The sequence below is a fragment of the Gadus chalcogrammus genome, chromosome 8 (genome assembly GCF_026213295.1).
Source record: "Gadus chalcogrammus isolate NIFS_2021 chromosome 8, NIFS_Gcha_1.0, whole genome shotgun sequence".
NCBI lineage: Eukaryota > Metazoa > Chordata > Actinopteri > Gadiformes > Gadidae > Gadus > Gadus chalcogrammus.
The window spans coordinates 22,034,599-22,057,653 of record NC_079419.1 but is presented as its reverse complement, the minus strand read 5'-3'; the positions used below and the strand labels follow the sequence as shown (position 1 = coordinate 22,057,653).

Here is a 23,055-nt window from a genome sequence, read left to right as displayed (position 1 = left end):
ACGAGCCACTATCAGCAACGGCTATTGGTCAAAGGCACGTGTCTTAAAGACCGTAGTACGACGTCATAGAGAAACCTTTGAGCCTATCAGAAATGAGAACGAAATTCCATAGTAAAAATCTTTGAGCGCTTCTTTATCCATGGTAGTTTAAGAGCTCAGCTCCAAGCAGCAGCTTTGGATTCGATGAAGCGCTGAGACTTTTGTTTTATACTTAAGATCCACACCGCGTTGATGGGTTTCATTTAAAAATGATTTTGTATCTTTAGAAAGCATGAATGAACCATTTGGTTTTATTCGTTTTATGACAACGTGTGAATAAAGACAAAGCCTAAATCAACAGAAGGGCAGCATCATTGGATTAACAACTTTGGAGAAGTAATCTGAAAGGTGGGGAAAGCGAACCTTTATTAAGAGTCTGAACAGCTATGGAAGAAAATGATGTTCGCAACCTAGAGCGCCATGAAGAGTGTGAAGAGGAGTCAGACGGAGACCTACGGCCTCTCCGCCAGGCACCTGGCCACCAGCCGCCCTTCACGATCACCAACTTCTACATAGACAACATATTGAGACCCGAATTTGGACGTAGAAGGAAATGTTGGACTTTCAACACAGAGGGAAATAGAATTGGAGTACTAAGACAGGAACATCTCAGTGGAAAGGGGTCGAAAAGTGGCACCCTACAGCAACCTGACCGAGGGAGTAAGGATGGGAGACAATGTTCGGGGAACTCGTGCCCCGACAAAGGCGACCAGAGAGCGGTCGGCGCGCCTCTGGACCTGGCCCCGGGGGACAGTGGGGACCACAGCCAAGACCACAGCCCCAGCTCGGACTGCGCGCCCCGGGACGCCCCGGGAGACCGCGAAGACCACAGCCCCAGCTCGGACTCCGACAGCAGCTCCCAGGCCGGCTCCGTGTCCTCGTCCAAACCAATGCTGTGGCCCGCCTGGGTTTATTGTACCCGATACTCAGATCGTCCTTCATCAGGTACGTCTAGTATCTGCTGCTTTGGTTTAGTTTAGGAGGACTATGGAGAAAAACATGTTATTACGTAGCAGGACTAAGAAGTTAAGAGTTTGATTCGGCCGCAATATTCATGCCTGTTGTTCATTGTTAACACATCATTGCACAGGCCGATACCTATATTAGGCCTATTTGTTCATGTTAACGTTCCAAATCGTGCCGTAACAATATCACGTTAGAAGGCCTAAGTGGACTATAAATTATAACCTTAAAATATATATGTTTCCACATTTTATTCCATCGTATTTTCCGAGGCCTACTTGAAAATTCGTTCGATAGAAAGACAACAGCCATTAGGCTATCAGGTTATAATAAGAACTATTCGTTAATCCACACAATAATAATAAACTCAAATGGTTTCAATACCTTGGCCGAAAATGAACTAGGCCTATCACTTATCTATGATAGTTGTAATAGGCCTAAGTGTTTTTTAGTTTTAATAAGTGTTAATCTCCGAGTTATTCGAAGGTGTTTTCCGGAATCTTCCGCTTAATGTAAAGTTTCAAATGGTTTCCACATTTGAAGCAGGACGCCTTGGGTTTTGGAGAACGAGATGTTTGAGTTGGACGTTGAACTAAAATCAAGTTTAACGCCATTGTTCCTCACTGCTCTTTGTTAATGTTTAATTAGCATATTTTTAACAATGGGAACGGGGCTAAAATGAGCTATAAGGAAAAAGACAAATTATAAATAATACTAAAAAGTTGTCGAGTGATCGAAATAAAATCTCACATTTCCTGTTTATATGTCTGTTTTAAAAAAAAACAATCAATAGCTATTGACCTAGGCCCATGAAGTGGACCTATGTGCCCTGGGCTACACGGAAGACATTGGCTACATAGCATAGCTCATTTAAATGAACAGACTATGTTAGCCCTTCAGAAGAGGCTCCTATTGTCATACTGGGACTATTTATGATCGCACACGCAAGATAAGACCAACGGTAGTTTAAGGGTATTATAATGGACAACTGACAGCTTGAAACGCGTTTAGGCCTAATCAATGAAATGATCATAGTAGCCACACTTTGGGTTTGCTATTGAACGGTTGGACCATCCATCCCAAACTCAGAAGAAGCCTCGACCGTTCAGCTTCCATCTTCAAGTTGAAGGAAAAGCTCACAATGGATCTCCCTCGAGGAGTTCCTCACCATCAACAAGAGCATCAAAGCACTGTGGAAATTAAGCTAATCTGAAAAATATAAATATAAAACCGAAAACTATGGCTCTTGCAAAACAGATAATTCACAAAGATATTTGTGATTCTTTTATTAATTCACAAATATTAACAGAACAATTAATTACGTGCTTAGGCCACTCATGTTAACGTAGAAAGCAAAAAAATAAATCTAACACGGAATTCCATTAATTTCTTTCATCTTGCGTGAGCACAAGGTTTCTATTTTTGCTTATGAAACGTGAGTTTAGTTTCTAAGGAGAGGAATAAGCGGAAAACCCCCATCCCTCCCGCCAACACCACATCCCCCACACTCCTCCACACAATAGTCCTTATTTTAAAGGTCTTTAAAAGTGGTCCTGGATAAAAGGCCCTTTCGCATTAGGCATGGCGCTACAATGTTAGGCTTGGTTAAAGTAACTTCAAAGTGTGTGCTCCTTCTGTTCTATAGCTTACTACAAATAAACGAGTACTATGCCTATAACGTCAACGTTTCTGTCCGAGTTCATATTGGTTGTGATTTGGTCAAATGTGGTTAAATGGTCCAATTTGGTAAAATTATTGGGTGAAAAAGCTCCAGCATTAAAGTTATTTGTATGTTATTTGGTACGACCCAAGGGCCCAGATCACGGAAACCAAAGAACACGGCGACGCCGAGCAAGGACGACAAGCGGCCCAGGACGGCCTTCACGGCAGAGCAGCTGCAGAGGCTGAAGACGGAGTTCCAGACCAACAGATACCTGACCGAGCAGAGGAGGCAGAGTCTGGCCGGAGAACTTGGACTGAACGAATCCCAGATTAAAATCTGGTTTCAAAACAAAAGGGCAAAAATAAAGAAGGCCTCCGGGAATAAGAACTCGCTGGGCGCTCAGCTGATGGCGCAGGGACTTTATAACCACGCCTCGGCCTCCAGGGAGGACAAGTCGGACAGCGACTAGCGGGACTACAGGGACACCTCCACACCATGCAACCTGTTCAAAGGATCATTGTATCAAAATACCAGCATTGATATTTAAGTAGGCCCTATAGTAAGCGTTCCGCTGTTTTTAGTGGGACATGTAGGCCTATTTTGTTGCAAACATGTAGCCTGTAGTTTTTGTTTATAATCCGTTAAACAACACTGCCAGGTGTGAATGTTTCTAATACTGAACTGATATGCTAAAACCCAAAGACGTCCGTTTCTGCTGCGCATTGGAACCGTGCGGTCAACAGCCTATTGTAACTCTACTGTCTGCGTCCCCTAGTCGGTGGTGTCTAGATAGACTCTTTACTGACGGGGGTGGTCTTCTACTGTCGGTCTCCTACTGACGGTGTTATACTGACGGTGGTGGTCTTCTACTGACGGTGTTATACTGACGGTGGTGGTCTTCTGCTGACGGTGTTATACTGACGGTGGTGGTCTTCTGCTGACGGTGTTAGTCTTCTACTGACGGTGTTAGTCTTCTACGGAGGGTGTTAGTCTTCTGCTGACGGTGGTTGTAAGCTGTAAGGGAAAACCTCCCTTCATAAGATTTAAGTTCGGGCGCGAATTTGCGCCAATGTGATGCATTTTAAATCTCAATTAAAATGTTCTACGCATTGTGTCACATAGCCTAATGTGTCTGTACAATTAGGATTGAGATAAACTTTGTGTTTGAATCTGTTTAGCGAATCGAATCCACCAAGGGATAATTATTCGCCAACCCAATATTTGTGTCTATTTTTGGCCCAACATAACATTTAACATCGTTCAAATAGATATTTATTGTTGCCCAATTGTCACTAGACCTACGAAACCGGCGTCCCTTTTAATTGGGGATGTATCTGTCTTCAACAGAGCGATCTAAGCAGTCGCAGTTTATTTCTCAAAGTCACAAGCAGTGCAGAATAACCATCCTGATCACCGTCAGTCCGCCGGGCCCGGGTCCGCGAGGCCCCGGGAACCAGCCCCTGATCACCGCCGGGGCCGGGTTCACCAGGCCCCAGGAACCAGCCGCGGATCAGTGGCGGGCCCGGGTCGACCAGACCCCGGGAACCAGCCGCTGATAACCGCTGGGCTCGGGTCCACTAGGCCCCGGGATCGGGCGGGTAGCTGGTCCTCGCTCTTATTCAACAACATTTGTATGCCGATATTTTTGGTTAACCGAACCTCTTAATATGACCGTCAATATGACCGTATAATAAAATGTATAATTATTTTAGGCTATATATTATGCAATATTAGTATTTACATAGGCTTAACACTGTAATAGCCTCCGAATTAACTTGCAAATACAACCGTCCCAAAATAATCGAGTCCCAATCCAAATATCTTAAAAGTAATATAATAAGTAATATAAATAAGGCCTATAATTCAATATCTAGCATATGGGAATCTCTTATAGCACGTGACGTGTAGCCAGGAGCCCGAATCAGCGCTGCGCGGGTCCGAGTAATAACTAGGGCTTTAGACACAAGTGAATGTTTGCAGTGTGGGGCCCAAGAGCCAATATAGGCACACATAGGATAAGCGATTGCGTAAAGCATTTGAAGTAAAATTGGCCAGAAATATGTGTGAAGACGGTTGTATTTGAATGCTTCATAAAATGCTTCATTAAATTATCTAAGACCGTTGGCATTTAGCAACATATAAAGACTATTAGACCTTTTGCCAATTTTCAAGTCTTCCATGCATTGCCATTTATCCTAAACAATAGGCTAGACGTTCCTTTAACAACGCCGATGGGAAAAAAGTAGGCAGTCAAATATTTTAGATTTTTTTGGGGAAAATGTTATAAGTTAGGCTATCTGTTGTCTATAGGCTATGCCTTAAAATGTCTGAATCGTTAGGGGAAGCTATTCGCGGTGCAGATCTTAGTCTTGTTTAAGGGAGTTAGCAGGCCTAGCCTAGTCCTTACATTCATTACTGTACATGAGTGATATTTATTTTGCAAGGCTCTAGGCCTAATCGCTCATACAACTATAGGCCTTTTTGAAATATGCAGTCCTACAACGTTTATTTAAAATACCATAGGCCTACTCGAAAAACGTAATCAACATAATTAAAAAGATTTAGTTGCGTTTTAAAGTGTTGCTAATTAAGATTCCCTATGTAGCCTATTTGTATTATTCAAATTAAGTAAGAATAGGATATTCGAACGTTTTATTAAGCAAATTATTATCTTAACTTTTAATTAGATAAATCGTTCATACTTAAAGATATTTCTTGTTTATTATCATTTAAACTTTTTTATATAATTTAAGACAGATGGAAGTAGGCACTACCAAAATAAATAATATATACAAAGATATTTAAATTATAATTCCAAATAACATAAATTGAGTACAAGAACATATACATAAATAAATAAAAGCTAACAACTGAAACAGACTTTTTGAAAAAAAACAACCTTTCCTTGCAAAGACCCAAGAACTTGCACAACTGACTAAATTAACTGCAAATGACATACCCATTTGCAACAAAAAAAGAAACAATTTATCTAAAAATCCCAGTTGCCGCTTAAAATCCATCTAAAACCATCCATACACCAGAAAAGCTTTCGGACCACATCAGCTCAGACACTCAGGGTAACAGTGCATAATCAAGGAAGAAGGGGATACATGAAAATATGGAAAAAAGTAGAATGCAAAGTAGTGAAATAGTGAGAGTGAAAGAAAGGCCTGGGAGTTATCTGTGTGGATCTTCCTATTGGCTGCTTCAGCAATGGACACAGAGACAGCAGCATTGACCTCAGCTTTCTGTGGAATGACTCCAGGAGCCCTCATCTGCATTTTCTTTCTTGTGATCACTTGTATGTGGAAGTAAACAGGCAACAGTCTCTGACTGAACGATCTGCTGCACCTTGTCCTGACAATGACAGCTCGGCTCCGCTGGAAAGAAAAGGGTGAATACAAATAGTGGCTTGTGTGGCTTTACCTTTCTCTATTGGTAAAGGAATATTTTGAATAAGCGTTCCAGATATGTGGGGTAATGGTGGTGGATAGGGGTAATAGCCAGAAGTCCTGGACCATGGTCAAACTAACTGTACACACCAAAAGCAGCAGGTGACGGTTCTCATGCCACAATGGCTTTAAAAAAAGACAAAGAAAAACACGCCTTTCAGCCTGAATAAATTTAATACTTACCACATAAATGTATAGGGTTATTTTTGGTCTATTTAGTATACTCATAACTTACTTAATTTCATTTGAAATCATTACAATTGGAAAATGGTATCACAAAATAGTATACACTGCAATAGTGTTGTGCCTAATGTGGACCTTTAATAGTGAGATCAGTAATGTTTGAAGGTATTAAACAAGAATAACACCAGACTTAATGAAATGTAAGTGGCCTCATATAATGAACTGCTGGCAAATTGGAAATACATTTTTACTTTGTCAAGCAAAGGATCATATATTTATGGTCCAGTGTTCCATGGAAACTGGCTACCCTATGCCAACCCCACACCCCTACACTTTGTGTAACAGCCTGAGCTACCCCATACCCTAACCCTCCACTCCAAAATGTTGATGGCCATTTACCAGACGAATGCTTTTGTATGGTTTCTTTGTATTTCACTGAACAGTTGTGACTGTGTCCTTGCAAAACAAACAAAACACAAATAAGTTAATATACATGGGTTTATTTATCTCAATCCCCATGTCGTGAAAATAAACCGTGCAGAAAAGGCAGAGGCCGAGGGCAGAGAAAAGAAAGTACATCCAAGTGCTATCTAGAAGTTTCCATGTGTCTGTGGCAGACAAAAGAGGACCCATCCTGTCCTCCTCTCCCCCCACTGGGTAATTTAGCCATAGTTCTCCAAAACGTTTCCTAGTCAAACTTGGAATATGGAATGAGGGGACGGGGGCCCTTTGTGGCGGAAATATAATTACGGCTGCTAAAGGCTTGGTGGAGGTGGAGAATGGGGGATGACATCAGGCTGATTTCACACCAGGACCCTGGATGGCTGCGCCCAAGCCTGGCCCTCGCTCCGCAACACTGATCAAAGCCTGCTGCAGCCGGCCCCAAAGGCAAGGAGAGGGGAGGCTTAACTATGCTAATCTCCAGGACAAATATATTTTAATCTTGTTAGAATACAAGTTAATGCCACAGCTCAGTGGCAAAACTTTACGGTATAAAAGTATAGGGTGGGAAGATAGAAGTTAGAATAATATTAGGGTAAACCAAGCACACACACCTCCAAAGATATTTTTTGAATTCACTTTGTGAGGATTCATATATCTTTGACACATTTAGAATGCCCAACTCTTTTGCTCCTCCATCTTAAAGTACATTGAAATACAGAAAATAGTAGGTATTATTTCATTTGAAGTCATGAAATCAACTTTTTTAATAATTAGTAATTAAAACTTACTTCAACCCCATTTGGAGCAACACACAGCTTCATACAGTATATCATATCTGTGATCTAAATGGACAGGAGGAACTCAGCCAGTACCCCTCCATAGCTTAGAGATCCTGCAACAGGAAATGAATGTTTAGCTGGCATGACTGTTGCCTGTCCCCTAGTAGTCAACCATCCACCTTGGTAACCCTTGATCTGTCAGGGGTATCAGCTTGGGGTGCATGAGTCGTTGCGACGGCTGGCAACACAATGGGCCAAGCTGGGGCTGGATCCTGCTGCTGCTGACACATTATTCTCTGATTAAAAGGGAAACCGTATTCACTCAAGTGTTGCCCCAAACAACGACTGTCCCCGCTTCTCAAGAGGCAAAATAAATAATATAGCCTTTTCAATGGCTTGGTTGAACATTGTCAGACTTTATATTATCCTTAATCATCAAAACCTTGAGACTTTTTAGTCTTTTATCCCCAGGGTTTAGGATGACTTGAGTTTGCCTTCAAAAACATTGAGCGGTGGCATGGATGTCTATTTTCTCATCAGAGTAGAATATTTAAATTATACATTAAAATAAATAATAAAGTATGCAATGAGGATGGTAAGTGGTTTTGATCCAAAGCCAGTATACTACTGCTACTACCAATATTGTAAATATTAATGTTTTATTCAGAATATTCCAGTAGTTGCACCCTTCTCCATTTTTTCTGCGATTGATTGATGGTAAGGAAGGGAAGGGGTCTCGAGACGTGACAAAAGCATTCTAGAAACAGTGGCTGGGTGGGAAGTGTCTTCAGCAGTGCGTACTGTCAGAGCTTCATGTCTCTGGCGCTCCAGCATTAATGGCAGCAATAACACTTGTCATCCTGGGGAACAAGTTGCTGCCATCACATCGCTTCAACTTAACTCCAAAAGTAATGCCTGTTATAATAGTTCTACTTCATTTAACATTTCTGTCTTAACAGAAGTGTGTGAAATGTGGAAATTGTTTCATCAGAGTCATAGTTAAAGGGCCTTTAATTGTGGCGATACAACTCTAAGTTCTCCTAAAATCCCACATTAAATATTAAGCATTACTTATGCAAAAATAGTTTGCATATGCCTTATTAATATTCTCACTCAGAGGCCCACATCAGTATTGGCCATATTGCCATAAGTGAAGATAATGTAGGACCCATGAGAAGGGGGGTCCTGTGTGCATGCAGTTTGCATGTTCTCCCTATGTTTGCATGAGTCGGGAAATCTGCGTCTGTGCCCTTGCAATCTGCGTCTGTGCCCTTGCAATAGAATGGCAGCCCATTCATGGTCTAGCTGCAAGGGTTCCCACAAGTTTCCATAGAACGAGTAAAGAAGATGGAAGAATGGATGGTGGCCAGCGAAAAGGCTGTTATTTTATTGCAATGCAACATCCCAAACATCCAACATTATAGGATACTCCCTTGGATGAAAACAAGTATGTGGTACTTGTGGAAACGTTAACCTTAACCCTAAATCTATCCTTTGCAATACAGTGCTCTTCTTACTTTTACTTAAGAACACACGAAGATATAGCTCTGGGAGCAATTTCAAGTTCCCTTTCAAAATATACACCCAAGGAATTTATTAAAGAGTTGTCAACACTGGATATGAAATATAACCAATATATATAACACACTGGGCAATACTTAATTGTACCCATATATAAACTGAACTGAGCATGATGTAGTTCAAAGTTTCCTTGGTCTAATTTTTTTCCAAATACCATTTACTAGGCCAACAAAGTTGGTCATTGTGGAGGATTAAGCATGAGCAAAATCTTTCTTTATTACTATTGTATTACAAATCTAATAATACAGCATTACAGCCTACAGTCGAGCCAGGAAAAGCTTTTCTGAGAAGGCCTCAAGTTATGTTTACACAATACACAACATGTCAAAGGAAGCCTATCCAAAAACTAGATCAAAATACTGGTTATACAATTAAGTTGTCATGGTTTATACATGACAATATTTAGCAAAAAACGTATGCATTAGAATTAGCATTATGAGCCTTTTCTTTATTCACTATGATGGTTATTTTAATACGTGATGAGTACATTTTGATTTTATTCAATGTGAGGGCTATCGTAATTGCATTATAGATATGACCGTGTATAGAGTGTGTTTCAAATAGTATGAACAGAGGCAAAGCGGAACGTCATTCATTTAAAATGATTAAAATAACAAATAATTTTGTCCAAATGAGATTTCCCCCTCCCAAACAATTATTTGATAAATTATGAATATCCTGGTCTCATCTTCATACATTATGTATATAAAAATGATAGAGTAACTATAACTCCTCATTTGTGTGTTTGGCGTCTTTACAGTAGTCTGAAATTTAAGACAAAGAAGATGTTTATTAGAAAATTGAATTGGGTTGCTACATTTGACATTTCGATTACATGTAAATTGAAGGGCCAGGTAGAATGATTATAGCTCTATGTAGAACAAGGGGGGAAAAAATGCATTATTCTGATATCTCTGAAGGGGAGTGAACGGGGACTGGTATTTACACACCGATGGTCCAATATGTCCTAGTACTGTACCTGACACGCCGGAACATAACTCATCAGCAACATGTTGTGTGTTCTGGCTGAAGAGCGAGATGATATCTTCATCTAGGTCTTCTAAAATGGTTTCACACTGCATGTGAGAGGAGAGAAAGGGGTCAGCCATGCACACCTAGGCCTTCAGTGTTTTTAGTTGGTCTTCTGAACGCGGCAGTCTTTTCTTTCCCTATACCGCAGCCGCCACCCAGCCATCTTGTCACGGGGCGGTTGGCTGGTGCAGCAACGGCACCTAGCAAACTGATATTTTCACTAAGTACCGTAAATTCTTCCCATTCGCTTGTGAAAGTTAGGATATCAACTCTTTGGTCTGACAACGTCCAAAGCAAGAGGTAGCAGAAATCCGGCTTTAGGCATCATGGCACCATGGCTGTGCATACCTATGGCATCTATCACACGACTTTTAAAATGCATTACACACAAGCCAGGCCAAAAAGGTTCTTTAAAGAACTTAAATCTGCCTGATTATCAGGGCGAAGTATAGTCTATAGAATATATATATATATATATATATATATATATATCTCTCTCTCTCTCTCTCTCTCTCTCTCAGAGTAAGAGAGATATATAGAGAGAGAGATATATATATATATATATATATATATATATATATATATATATATATAGAGAGAGAGAGATATTGTTGAGTACATTTATTATTATATAGTCTATTATATAAATATGCAACAGTTAATATCTGCCATGAGGAACTGTTTTCAAATCCCACATTGATAAGCCATTTCTTTTTGGAATCTGAATAAATGGGCAGATTGTGGCTTCCAAGCTGGAAAGGAATTTAATCGATTTAATTACTTCTTGGTAAAGATATAAATCTTCTTTTGACTCACCGCAAATTTCAAGGCACTGGAGGAATCCATTCCATCAAACTTGAAGTTTTGAATGTCTGGGAAGCTCTCCGTGCCTCCATTGTCTCTGGGAGCAAACCTCTTATAACGTTTCTCTTGAGTGTCGGGGTCTACATAGAGGGCATAGTCACTCATGCTGCTGCAAACTTCCTCCAGAAGCTCACTCAGATAAGTCTCAGACCGTGCCAAAGGAACCTAAAAAAGTACATCATTAAATAGATTGTATCACATAACGGAAAAAAGAGCCCCTAAACATGAAATGTTGAATGTCAAAATGTTGAACGATTTAAAAAATGTCCAATCAGGCAGTTATAATGTTTAAACAGATGACCCGCCAGGGTCAAAGTTTATGACCCCTTATTTCCGCTGTGTTTTCAATACTGCCCTCGTAATCCTTGAAAGGAAAAGTAAATAAATAAAAATATTTATCCTTTCCCTTTCTCATAAAGAGTCAGATTTTTAATCAGGTAATAATCAGCAACAGCAGCGGGGTCTAGACACGCGTCCAGACAGGTGCTGCCCTGCTCTGCCTCCCTCTGTGGAACGGGTGGGTGAAACGGAGTGGGTGAAAAAGCCCGGTGCTGCTGGAAGTGAGGGGTGGGGGGGGGACCAGAGGACCAGAGGTTGAGGAGCAGTGAAAGGAGCCCGGCTGGTGGCCAGAGCCATCTTTAACCCTCTCTTGGGTAGGGCAACATGGGAGGAATCCTTATTTCCTGAACTACAACACAAGGCTTCTCTTTTTCCGTCTACTATAAAAAAACGTCAAGTGCAGGGTTAACACTAACCCCCCAGAGCCCCGCTCTCAGCCCTCCCCCCTCCCCCGGTGATGTCCTCTACCGATCACAGGGGAAACCTTCCATTTCCATAGACTTTTCTGGTCATAGGCTGCATGGGTATGGGATGGCTGAGGATTTCCCTTACGTTTGCCTCTATCTCTTTCATACCTACTTTCCTCCACTTACTCGCCTCTCAGCTTGACAAGGCCTCCTCTGAGCTTGACAAGGCCAACGTGTATTGAGCCGGAAGTCAATGTGAAACAACAAGAGTGTGGTACAGCAAGGGGCCAAAGGTTGAAGACAAAGGTGGAGAAACGTGGGGTCACATTGGCTAAAGACGATAGGGTTCAGAATACAGTTTGACATTGATGCCAGTAGTAATCTGCCAATCACTGAAGTCCTTTTTAATTACTAAGTGTGGGTGGCTTCTACAGCCAGCATATTGCTAAGCTTGTGGTGATAAGAGATTTTAACATAAAATTAATGCTTAAATGAATGCAATTATTGAGACACACACACCAAATTGACCATCATGAATCACTGGGCGTTGGTCCAATAATCATCATCCCATGCTGTCAGTAATTAAACTCATCTATTGCCATTCGGCAGCCTCTTAAAGGAAGCTGCCATTCAAAGTGTGCTTTGATGAATTGGAGAGGGGGGGGTTGGAGGTGACTGGCCTTTCCTAAAGATGCTCCCCTATTGAATCCCCATTAAACTGAGCCTTCCAGTGGAATTGTCGAGGCAATGTGGAATGGTGAAAAACAATTTATTATTAATAATGACAAAACCAATAATATTATCACCAGAGGCTTCATGATTCATTTCAAAAGTTAACCAATATTGGCATTTTTTGTTTATTGCACAGTTTGGATTTGAGTCCAAGGACAATACAGACAAGGCGATCAGTGAAACATTTATGATAAACAAATAAAATATTGAACAATCATACCCCTCCACCTGTTTAAGATGTGTCCCAAAGAATAACTTCATCTGTATGTTTTCATGCACCGTCGCATTTGCAATGCGGGACTTCCCCCCCATTCTGTAAGATTAGCATGTGGTCCCTCCACCTAAGTTCAATGTCTTAGGAGGACTTAAACGTTTCATTGTGGTGCCAGGCAGGTTTAACTTTTGTCAGCAATGACAAAACCCATGCCCCCAGGAAGTCCTACTGTTAGGAGGGCAAAGAGAAGAGAATACAAACCAGCAAATCCTCGGCCATGATGGCATCTAAGCTGTGACATTCCACCCTCTCTGAATCGGGCTGGGTCAACCTGGCTGAAAGGGGTGAAGCCACAAAGGGCACAGGGATCAAGGTTTGCCTTCTCCTGTGCGAGTCCCTTTTTTTGGGAGCAGCAGATGATTGACCAAACAATGCAAAAGGTGGAGGCTAGGTTTACTGGACCGCAGCGGAAGGGATCAGACCGCTGTGAAAAGACAACCAGCCAGTAAAAAGAGCAAGCAAATAGCCATTTGACTGACACAACTGAGTATATTTGAGAGATAGATAATCTATCTATCTATCTATCTATCTATCTATCTATCTATCTATCTATCTATCTATCTATATATCTATATATATATATATATATATATGTATGCTGGAAGTAATGGGTTTGTAAGGTCGTGTTTGTAAGCACAAATGTTCTTGAATCCTGTTTTCTCTAACACAGAGAGGGTCTCATATGTGCTGCTATCGCTGCGGCGGTCTCTTCGGACCGCTAGTGTTATCAGCCGCAGAGTGAGCCTGGAGGCTGTGGGGAGACAGTGTAGCTGTTTCATAGCCGTTTCATTTGATTGCCTAGTCCCACTGATCGTCGCGTCAACGTGTTCCCTTGAAATCCATTTGGACACTGTGCACAACCCACTCAAAGCACCGCGTCAATCCAGGTGGGGGAGGGGCCCTGCGCCGGCCTCGCGGCGGTTTGCCACGGAGGGGTCTCGCTTCAGGGTTTCATCAACAAGCCAGAATGCTTGGAGCCGTAGCGGACTGTGGTGTTTTAAAGTGCCAAGCTAAGGACACAGCATGTGACCCACCCCGTGTTCAACCACGTACCAGAGGACAGGAACTTATTAAATCGATGCCAATACCAGTTAAATTGAGCAATTCTCAATACCACGATAAAAATCTAGGGCCAGACAATAATCCCATGAACTTCAACATACACACCTTTGTTAAAAACATTTGAATGTACCAAAAATACAACAACAGTGGCATGTAGCTTTCAAGTATTTAAAACAAACAACAACAATGTGATCTCCAACCTAAACGATAGAATAGGTCGTTGGTATCGTCCAAAACTACCCTTATGAACGTTAGAAGAAACAACAATATGTCAAGATTCTGTCTGCCAAAACAAAATTGTTGACAATCATAATGTTCTCATTGGATAAAGCAATATTTTAAGTTTTGGCATGGAAATGCACTTTGATAACAATTCTAGTGAAGTAAATGTAAATTGTATATATGATGATATATGATGTTTTCTTTGTTAGTAAAGGCAACATTTTAGATCTCCCATTGTGATTCATATAGATGCTGCTATTCCTGAAATCAAGCAGCCTGCATAATGTTTGGATCCTTGTGTTTGTGTTGTGCAATGCAAGTAATCTGAGTTAATATGTTCGATTTTTCTAGTGACCCACGGATGACATATATATTCTTCTTCTCCGAGATTGACTAGGCGGACGTGTTTTTTTTTGGGGCAAACCATAAGTTTATGTCCGCTTTGCTTCTGCCGAAAAGAGAGAGGAAGGTCCTGAGATATGACCACCCTGCTCTAGGGCCCGAAGGGGACCTCCAAACCACAACGTGGCCCGTAGGACAGGGGGGGAAGGTCCTGAGATATGACCACCCCGCCCGACGGGGACCACCAAACCACAACGTGGCCCTCTAGGACAGGGGGGCAAGGTCCGCGTGTTAGGTAGAGGGCCGTCAGGGTGAGGAGGGAGAGGTATGGAGGGTGAGGGACGTCAGGGTGAGGAGGGAGAGGTATGGAGGGTGAGGGCCGTCAGGGTGAGGAGGGAGAGGTATGGAGGGTGAGGGACGTCAGGGTGAGGAGGGAGAGGTATGGAGGGTGAGGGACGTCAGGGTCAGGGTGAGGAGGGAGAGGTATGGAGGGTGAGGGCCGTCAGGGTGAGAAGGCTGAGGGACGTCAGGGTCAGGGTGAGGAGGGAGAGGTATGGAGGGTGAGGGCCGTCAGGGTGAGGAGGGAGAGGTATGGAGGGTGAGGGCCGTCAGGGTGAGGAGGGAGAGGTATGGAGGGTGAGGGACGTCAGGGTGAGGAGGGAGAGGTATGGAGGGTGAGGGCCGTCAGGGTGAGGAGGGAGAGGTATGGAGGGTGAGGGCCGTCAGGGTGAGGAGGGAGAGGTATGGAGGGTGAGGGCCGTCAGGGTGAGGAGGGAGAGGTATGGAGGGTGAGGGACGTCAGGGTGAGGAGGGAGAGGTATGGAGGGTGAGGGACGTCAGGGTCAGGGTGAGGAGGGAGAGGTATGGAGGGTGAGGGACGTCAGGGTCAGGGTGAGGAGGGAGAGGTATGGAGGGTGAGGGCCGTCAGGGTGAGGAGGGAGAGGTATGGAGGGTGAGGGACGTCAGGGTCAGGGTGAGGAGGGAGAGGTATGGAGGGTGAGGGCCGTCAGGGTGAGTAGGGAGAGGTATGGAGGGTGAGGGACGTCAGGGTCAGGGTGAGGAGGGAGAGGTATGGAGGGTGAGGGCCGTCAGGGTGAGTAGGGAGAGGTATGGAGGGTGAGGAATGTCAGGTTTAGGGTGAGTAGGGAGTTGTTGGGGGAGGATAGGGGTAGGTGGGGATATCAACCAAGACGGTCAGTCTAGGGTCAGAGGTTGAGGTAAGGTGTGGGTAGTGAATGGTTGGAGTCGGGACTGAGTGGTATTGGTATTGGTAGATTTGTTGATGAGAAAAAAATGGTGCTTTTAAACTTCACTGCACAATGTAATGAATAGAATGTTCCACTGATACCCAGTTGTACATTCCCTAATAAATTTCTCAATTGAAGGCGATGGTCTCCTGAAGCGATCAGTGCCACTAAACTGTAATCTGAGCTGCGAAGTATCAATAGTGGAACCAACACCTCATGATAACCTGCTCCCGGGTGGCTGCCATTGTCCACCCTCCACTGGGAGGTGACCTCATTAGGTCTGTAGGAAGAACCTGGATCCACAGACAGTGTCCCCGGGGAGCAGACAGCCAACCGCCCGTTCTTTGTCTTAGTACAAGAGCCACGCAGTCGCCCTGGATGCTTACAGCCTATTTACATTAACATTCAGGGCATTTAGCAGACACTTTGGTCCAACGCGACCTACAATAAGTAAATTTGTCAGAAGAAGGAGAAACAATGATATATCCGTTCAGTAAGGATGTCATTAGAACCAAGTGCCAATCACTAACAATCGCTAGGTTAATCCACTCCCCGAATACAACAAAGATAGCTAGGATAAGATGCTACACACAACTAAGTACTATAACCAAGTATGACACACAATAAGTGTCGTGGTAGGACAATAATATGACCCTGTTTATATTATCAGCTCTACGAGCACATTAGCACAATGTTTGTCATTTAAGTGTTTTGAGTGTTTCCAGAAACGTAGACGTCCTAATAGCAGCCTACCTTCTTGTCCTGCAGCGTCCCGTCGGCGTTCAGGCGGAAGCTTCCCACGTTGATGGTCTTCTTGGGGTCCACCTGGCTGATGGAGTAGCTGAGCTCATCGACGATCGCTCTGCACGCTGCAAACACAACCAAACACACCAAAGCAACACCAGATTCAATTCACTCACTAGCTTTGCTTATTTACTTGATTAAGTTAAATCAAACCTGCACAGCAAACCAAATCTGGAAATTCATAAAAAAATTATATTTCATCAGTTAAAAAAGTACAATTTGCTATACTGACAGCTTCAACCTCACAGGCTGAATCGGAGAAGGACCTCATTCCCAATCGTTAAAAAAACAGATATTAAAGTCTCGGTCTTACCTGAACAGTAAAGCACGGGGTCTTTCTTCTGATGGCTACGACTGATTAGGAGCGATAGCATGACTACAGCGATCTGAATAATCCATAAGGACATGTTGGGGAACTAGTATGGGGAGAAAAGAGGCACAATAGAACCAGTGCTATTAATAGTGTTATAACCCCAAATACATCACAATAAAAAATAAATGAAATCATATTAAAATAAATGTCATGACTTACTGAAGGAATGTGTAGTGAAATGAGTGCTGGTGGTGAATGATATGGTGTAAATCCGCGTTCTGTCACAGAGTAATAATACTAGTTAGTGCTGTGTATTAACCTGCAACCTCACCACCTGCCAACCTGCTTCTCCAACACATGCCACCAGAAACCCTTCATTCAAGAGTTTCTCTCTTCTCCAACACATGCCACCAGAAACCTTTCATTCAAGAGTTTCTCTCTTCTCTAACACATGCCACCAGAAACCTTTCATTCAAGAGTTTCTCTCTACTCCAATACATGCCACCAGAAACTCTTCAGTTTTCATCAGAGGCTCCTCAGTGAATTTTAACTCCTTTCACCATCGCCATCACCAACGACTATAACTAGTATAATATGTAATATGTTAAAGTACTAACCGAACCAGTGTTCTGATACATGTAAAGTACAAGGTAAGGTATGGTAAGGAGAGGTAAGGTAAGGTGAGGTGCGGGAATCCCCTTACCTGGAGAGGGGTTGGAGCAAAAGTTTGGAAGACGAAAATTACAGTTTGTTCCAGATGAAACTACAAGGATATATAAATGACTCCACTTCGTTGGGTGATATATTTCATAAATGATGACAACGCAGAGTAAGCGCTTCTTATATATGTCTATATTATCTATAATACATATACTCAGTCACTCAGTGGCGTGGTTGCTACGTGCTCGCCTGCGGCGTCGCCACGTCCTGACAGCAGCGACCAATAAGCACTGACCCACCCACCACCAGCAGCCAATCAGGTGGTTTGTTTAAGAAACGAGTATCCAATCCAAATGACTCGATTTAGTTCACAGGGTTGTCAGACCTCAACGGAAATTCACAAAACGTGTTTTTAATGATTTTTTATGCTGGTCAAAGTAAAAGTGTATGCCTAATCTTAGTTTCAAACTCTTCATAAAAGTAATACATAAAGAAACATATACTGTATCGATCAGCCATTAAGCAGCATACCAGTTTGCAGTCATACAAGTTTCATGTCGACAATATACACATTATTAATGACATTATCCATATTATATAATATATTTTCATGATTTTATCAACAACTTCTTCAAATGTGTATTACCAATGCATCAATGTGTTTAATCATACAATGATTATTATAATCTATACACTTATACTGGCATTATGTATGTATGTATGTATGAAAATAATTTGGCAGAAAATTGCCTGAATTCACTACATGGTTGAAAGCAAATTGCACAACCATCTGCTAACCAATGGCATCACTATTAGCGAGTTCTGTCAAACAGACTCATTTTTCCCCTAAAAAATCAGGCATAAAATAAATCTTCACCACTCGTGTTATTTGGACAAACTTTGTAGTCACTTTGAAAAAAATGCCAATCAAGGTTGTATAGGTGAATCAGCCAAGACCGACCAGCCACCTATAGCACCTATAGTTTCTTCGCCATCCCCAGGGCTCAGTTTTGATCCTCCAAGATATTTCCATCCTTGCGGCGTGCATGAAGAGCATGGTTTATTAGCTTGGTTTATCCTGCTCTCCCATTCTCAGTTGTGGAGTGTGTTCCAGATCCAGGGTGAGACAGGGTGAATGTCCCTCCATGGAAACCGTTAATGGCTACAATCCCGCTTGCAAACTCATTCTTATCATGCAGCCTTCATGCCTAACCTGCGAGTTGCTCTTTACCGTTCTTCAGCCACAACCTGTCGACTGTAGTGTGCTCAGTGATTCTTCTCTCCAGCGGCCCGGACACGTGGGCGAGTCAGGCCCAATCAGGCACAAGCCCCTCCACCACATCAGGCCCCTGGAAGAACTGCAGGGACTGTAATTAACTCTTGAGCCAGGAGTGGGCTCTGTTAGATGGAGAGCTGAATGTTGACCTTTCGCAGAAAGTCCAAAGACCAAACTAAGAGGTTAGGTGAACTTTCCCATCTCATCAGAAGCTGTCAACACAGCTTAATATTAACAATTGGTGTGTGTGTCAGAAGAGTTCATGGGGCCTGTGGTCCGAGCAGCCGAGGCGGAAAACAGGTGTGTGTGTGTGTGTGTGTGTGTGTGTCTGTTTGTTGTATGTGTTTGTGTGTATGTGTGTGTTAGTGTGTGTGTGCGTGTGTGTCTTTTTGTGTGTGTGTTTGTGAGAGTGTTTGTGTGTGTGTGTGTGCGTGAGTGAGAGAGGAAGAGAGAGAGAGAGAGAGAGAGAGAGAGAGAGTGTGTGTGTGTGTGTGTGTGTGTGTGTGTGTGTGTGTGTGTGTGTGTGTGTGTGTGTGTGTGTGTGTGTGTGTGTGTGTGTGTGTGTGTGTGTGTGTGTGTGTGTGTGTGTGTGTGTGTGTGAGAGTGTCACGGTGTAATAGACAGTTAGGTAAAGGTTGCTCGTTCAACATACAAGGTCAAGGTGAGAAACCAAGTTAAGCGTGTGTCTGCTGACAAATTGGTGAACAAGGAATACGTGACTTTTATGAAAAAAATGGATGAAAGAAATGCTCTAGGATGATCATGTAAAATTATTTCTTCACTATCTGACTAGACCATCAGATAGCACATTAGCCTTTGCCTATACAATGTGTACTCTTTCTTCTCAGATTTTATTGGGCTTGTGTATTGTATGGTAAGGGTATATTTGCAGACTATATTACGGAAGCATCTTGTTTATTGTAAACATTGTGTACTCACTGAATAGAAGATAAGATAAGCAAAAAAAAAAGGTGAACGATTGTTAGGTCTGAAAAGTAGGAACGGAATATGTCAACCTTTTCCTCAAGTGTGTTTGTTAGAGAGCAGCGACTCCTAAATAATGTAGGAAAGGTCAAATTCACCCTGGAACAGCCAAATCATTAAGCCATTAAATTAATTTTAAACAAGTAGGCTTTCTACACACATCTGCGCTTCAATTGGTGCTGACGACCCAAAGGACTTACATAAAGTGATAGGTCGTAAGATAAATGCATCAGAGGGAGATGACATCAAGCAGTTTGTTATTATGGACTGGACTGTGTTGAGGTTAATTTCATTATAATTTACAGTGTGCATCTTCGCTTTCATGTATGCTTAGCCAAATTCCGCACAGACTGAATCGTAAAGAAGATCCAGGCTGATCCAAAATGGTTAAATGTGGTGGAATGTGTAATGGCTTTGAATAAAAATGTATACGAGTTTAGATACAGTGCAACGGCACTATGCAACCAGCAGAGGAGGGCTATTTACTATTTAAGAAACCAGATGTCAGTAGGGACGAAAAAGACCCAAGCCACAATACAAAGCTCCATAATACAGTCGTATAAGATAATCATGTTCTTCAAATGCTTTATTCATTTACCACATTTCAAAACCATAGGAGCAAAGATCTTGACCAATAAGAAATCCAAACATCTAGCGACAGTAAATTGATTGAGTGTTGACCGCTATTCAAGGTTAAAAAGTTAATTAAATAGAAGTGATATGATAATTATGTGAACTAAGGCTCTCAAATGTAAGTGTACTTTTTTAAATGAATTTGGTGGCAAAGGCTGTCTAAGTATCACAACCCATCCTCCTTTATGTACCCTCAGTACTATGCCTTTCAGACAAGGGTGTCTTATTTGACTTATTTGTTTAAGTTAATGCAGGTACTCAGTTGGACCGATTTTAGAAAGGAAACAATTGCCTCTAAAATGTTGGCACATGCAGAGGTTCAATAGGATTTTCAGATCTCTGCATTATTTAAAATAATGTATCAAATATATCATATAATTCGTGAGTAATCACACGTGGAGTTTCTCTCTCTATTAAGGAAATGCTAAAGGAGAAACTAGCTATGCTTTGTATTGCTGTGCATATTGTGGCCTAAAGCAACAATATTAGGGAAATATCAGGTGCAGTCTATTTTTTAGAGCCCTTTAAAACAACAGCAGTTGACCAAAGTTCTACAAATCAACTACCTAGTTATAAACACACAAATAAAATAAAAACAATTTAAAGCACAAAAAAGGATTGCAAAACAAATAACAGAATTTTTAAATTATAATAAAAAAACGAACAGGGAGGGGGAAGGGTCTGTTTGAAGCTGCACTACATTAGAATCAGGAAGGGATGCTTTATTTATGCATTGCACCATCTGCAAAGAGATCTCCAACCTAAACCACAGAATAGGTTGATGGTTTATGTCGTCAAAAAACGACCAATGAACGTTTTAGCCACCTATATCGCCTTTTGGAAAAACAGCATGCTGAGACCATTTCAGACTTAAAATGCGTTTTTTTATTTTTATTTATAGAGATAATTGGGACTTGAATTGCAGTAATCTCCAGTGCATATGACGTTTTATGAATTATGATGATTTGTTAAATAAGATGATCCTGACATGATTATTCCCACTTCAACAGGATTAAGTGTTAATCCATCAATATATATATATATATTTTTATAAATAATCAATATGGGGGTCGTAGACCTACTTGGAGGGATGACACAAGCCACAGGGACACAGAATGGGGTTGAGATATGGCACGTTTCCACTGCAGGTTGCGGTACGGTTCGGTTCGCCTCAGTCCGGTATAGTAGGGAGGGGGCGGTATAGCCCAGCTCCGTTCCGAGGTCGCGTTTCCACCGCCGACAGTACCCTTTATGGTAGGCCGGATGTGACGGTTCTGTCGACCAATCAACGGAGGGGGGGTGTAGCTCGAATTTTCCGGTACCCTTTCAGGCGTCTCGTCTCGTTTTCAGTACCCAAACGGAGGAGTAGGCCTACTGAAAACGAGGGCAAAACGAGTACGGCTAAATCCAGGTCACGCCCACTTTTGGCGGTGGAAACGCAATCCGTACCGCTCGTCTGCGAACCGAACCGTACCGCACCCTGCAGTGGAAACGCGGCAATCAAAACGTCCGGTCTCTTTAATATGAGTCAGGGCATTAAGGTTTACTGAAATAGAAGATAACATACTGTACATCTAGTCCTACAGGAAGTGATGTACAACGTACTTAGTAGGTGAGATAGGGGTCAAGGAAACCTGACCTGGGGTCTCTTTTATATGAAAGACGGCCTCAATGACATTAAGATTATAAATCGGGGGGCTCCAGCCCTAAAGAGAGTTATTTAAGAAGCCTCAGATAATGCTTCATCTCATGACCCGCGGCCCGCTTCTGAGCATCACACCTTTATCTCATAAAAAAAATTAACTTTATATCCCATAAAGGGCTTGGCGCAGGCCCCTTTAGACCTTTTGACCTCATATATGAAAAACTTTGAATGCCTTTTTAAAAGAAAAGGTTGCAAATAAAACAAGCGTCAGCTGTTTATATTCCCCTGTTGAAATTGTATGAACATTCTTTGATTTGTTTTCAATTGTCGCAGAGCGAGCAGCCTTACTGGTTGGCAGGCAGCCTTACTGGTGGGCAGGCAGACTTACTAGTGGGCAGGCAGCCTTACTGGTGGGCAGGCAGACTTACTAGTGGGCAGGCAGCCTTACTGGTGGGAAGGCCTCCAAAGGCCCCTATTTGAGATGTCATGTGGAATACTTTCCTTACACTGCGTGGGAGAATGAACCTGGACATTCAGAAGCAGGGGTGTCATCTGGGGCTCCCGGCATTAAAGAAGATTGCCTGCCAGAGTTGATCTGAATTCTTTCCATTCTTTCCGGTTTCCAGTTTGATGCTAGGACCTGCATTTACAAAACAATATTGAAAGATGTTTAAGTTAAGTGCCACCCAGTGATGAGTTATTTGTGTGTGGTGGTCTAGGTTCACCCTGCCTATCTAGATTGTGAATTATAGAACCAACTTGTTATTTCTTTAACATTTAATGTTTGTATTTCAAAGACACACACATCATACCATTATTATTATTTTATTTAAATAATTGAATGATTCATGACAAATGTATACTGAAAAGGATAGAAGTGACCAAAGCACGGTGAATAATTAGCTTTTGTTTGTTTTTAATATCAATGGTTGTTAATGGATTAGGAAAATCATGGTCTTTGATGCCGTCTGAGTTTGTTTTCCTCACAATACCAATTAACCTCATCCTCCCCTTGTTGGGACATGGGATTAATACCGGAGGATTTGGAAAGCAGTTATTTTGAGGACCTGAAAACATAAACTGGCGTTGACTGGAATACAACATGATGGATTACT

General features: G+C 42.2%; 2 protein-coding genes across 3 annotated transcripts; one reads left to right on the top strand and one right to left on the bottom strand.

Annotated features, from left to right (window-relative positions):
• Positions 1–221: 221 nt before the first annotated feature.
• Positions 222–3,307, top strand: LOC130388273 (homeobox protein engrailed-1-B-like). Its single transcript, XM_056597703.1, has 2 exons — positions 222–984; positions 2,815–3,307. The coding sequence occupies exons 1-2, from the start codon at positions 426–428 to the stop codon at positions 3,132–3,134; spliced, it is 879 nt and encodes a 292-aa protein (XP_056453678.1). The 5' UTR covers positions 222–425; the 3' UTR covers positions 3,135–3,307.
• A 3,403-nt stretch (positions 3,308–6,710) lies between these two features.
• cnpy1 (canopy FGF signaling regulator 1) lies at positions 6,711–17,655 on the bottom strand. 2 transcript variants are annotated; one of them, XM_056596963.1, is made up of 7 exons: positions 17,446–17,655; positions 16,962–17,020; positions 16,743–16,845; positions 16,379–16,494; positions 10,953–11,165; positions 10,084–10,180; positions 6,711–9,868 (listed from the first exon to the last, which is right to left on the bottom strand). In XM_056596963.1, exons 3-7 carry the CDS (start codon positions 16,834–16,836, stop codon positions 9,828–9,830), a joined length of 561 nt encoding a protein of 186 aa, XP_056452938.1. In that variant the 5' UTR covers positions 16,837–16,845; positions 16,962–17,020; positions 17,446–17,655; the 3' UTR covers positions 6,711–9,827. The 2 variants fall into 2 exon arrangements, with proteins under 2 accessions (XP_056452938.1, XP_056452939.1); XM_056596964.1 differs by lacking the exon at positions 16,962–17,020 and having other exon boundaries at positions 6,712–9,868; positions 17,446–17,649.
• Positions 17,656–23,055: the final 5,400 nt, after the last annotated feature.

Coding starts and splice junctions, on each gene's coding strand:
- LOC130388273 (XM_056597703.1), top strand. CDS start 426: ATGGAAGAAAATGATGTTCGCAACCTAGAGCGCCATGAAGAGTGTGAA. Junction 985..2,814: donor CTCAGATCGTCCTTCATCAG/GTACGTCTAGTA, acceptor GTACGACCCAAG/GGCCCAGATCACGGAAACCA.
- cnpy1 (XM_056596963.1), bottom strand. CDS start 16,836: ATGTCCTTATGGATTATTCAGATCGCTGTAGTCATGCTATCGCTCCTA. Junction 16,495..16,742: donor CCCCGTGCTTTACTGTTCAG/GTAAGACCGAGA, acceptor TTGTGTTTGCAG/CGTGCAGAGCGATCGTCGAT. Junction 10,181..10,952: donor CCAGTGCCTTGAAATTTGCG/GTGAGTCAAAAG, acceptor TCTCACATGCAG/TGTGAAACCATTTTAGAAGA.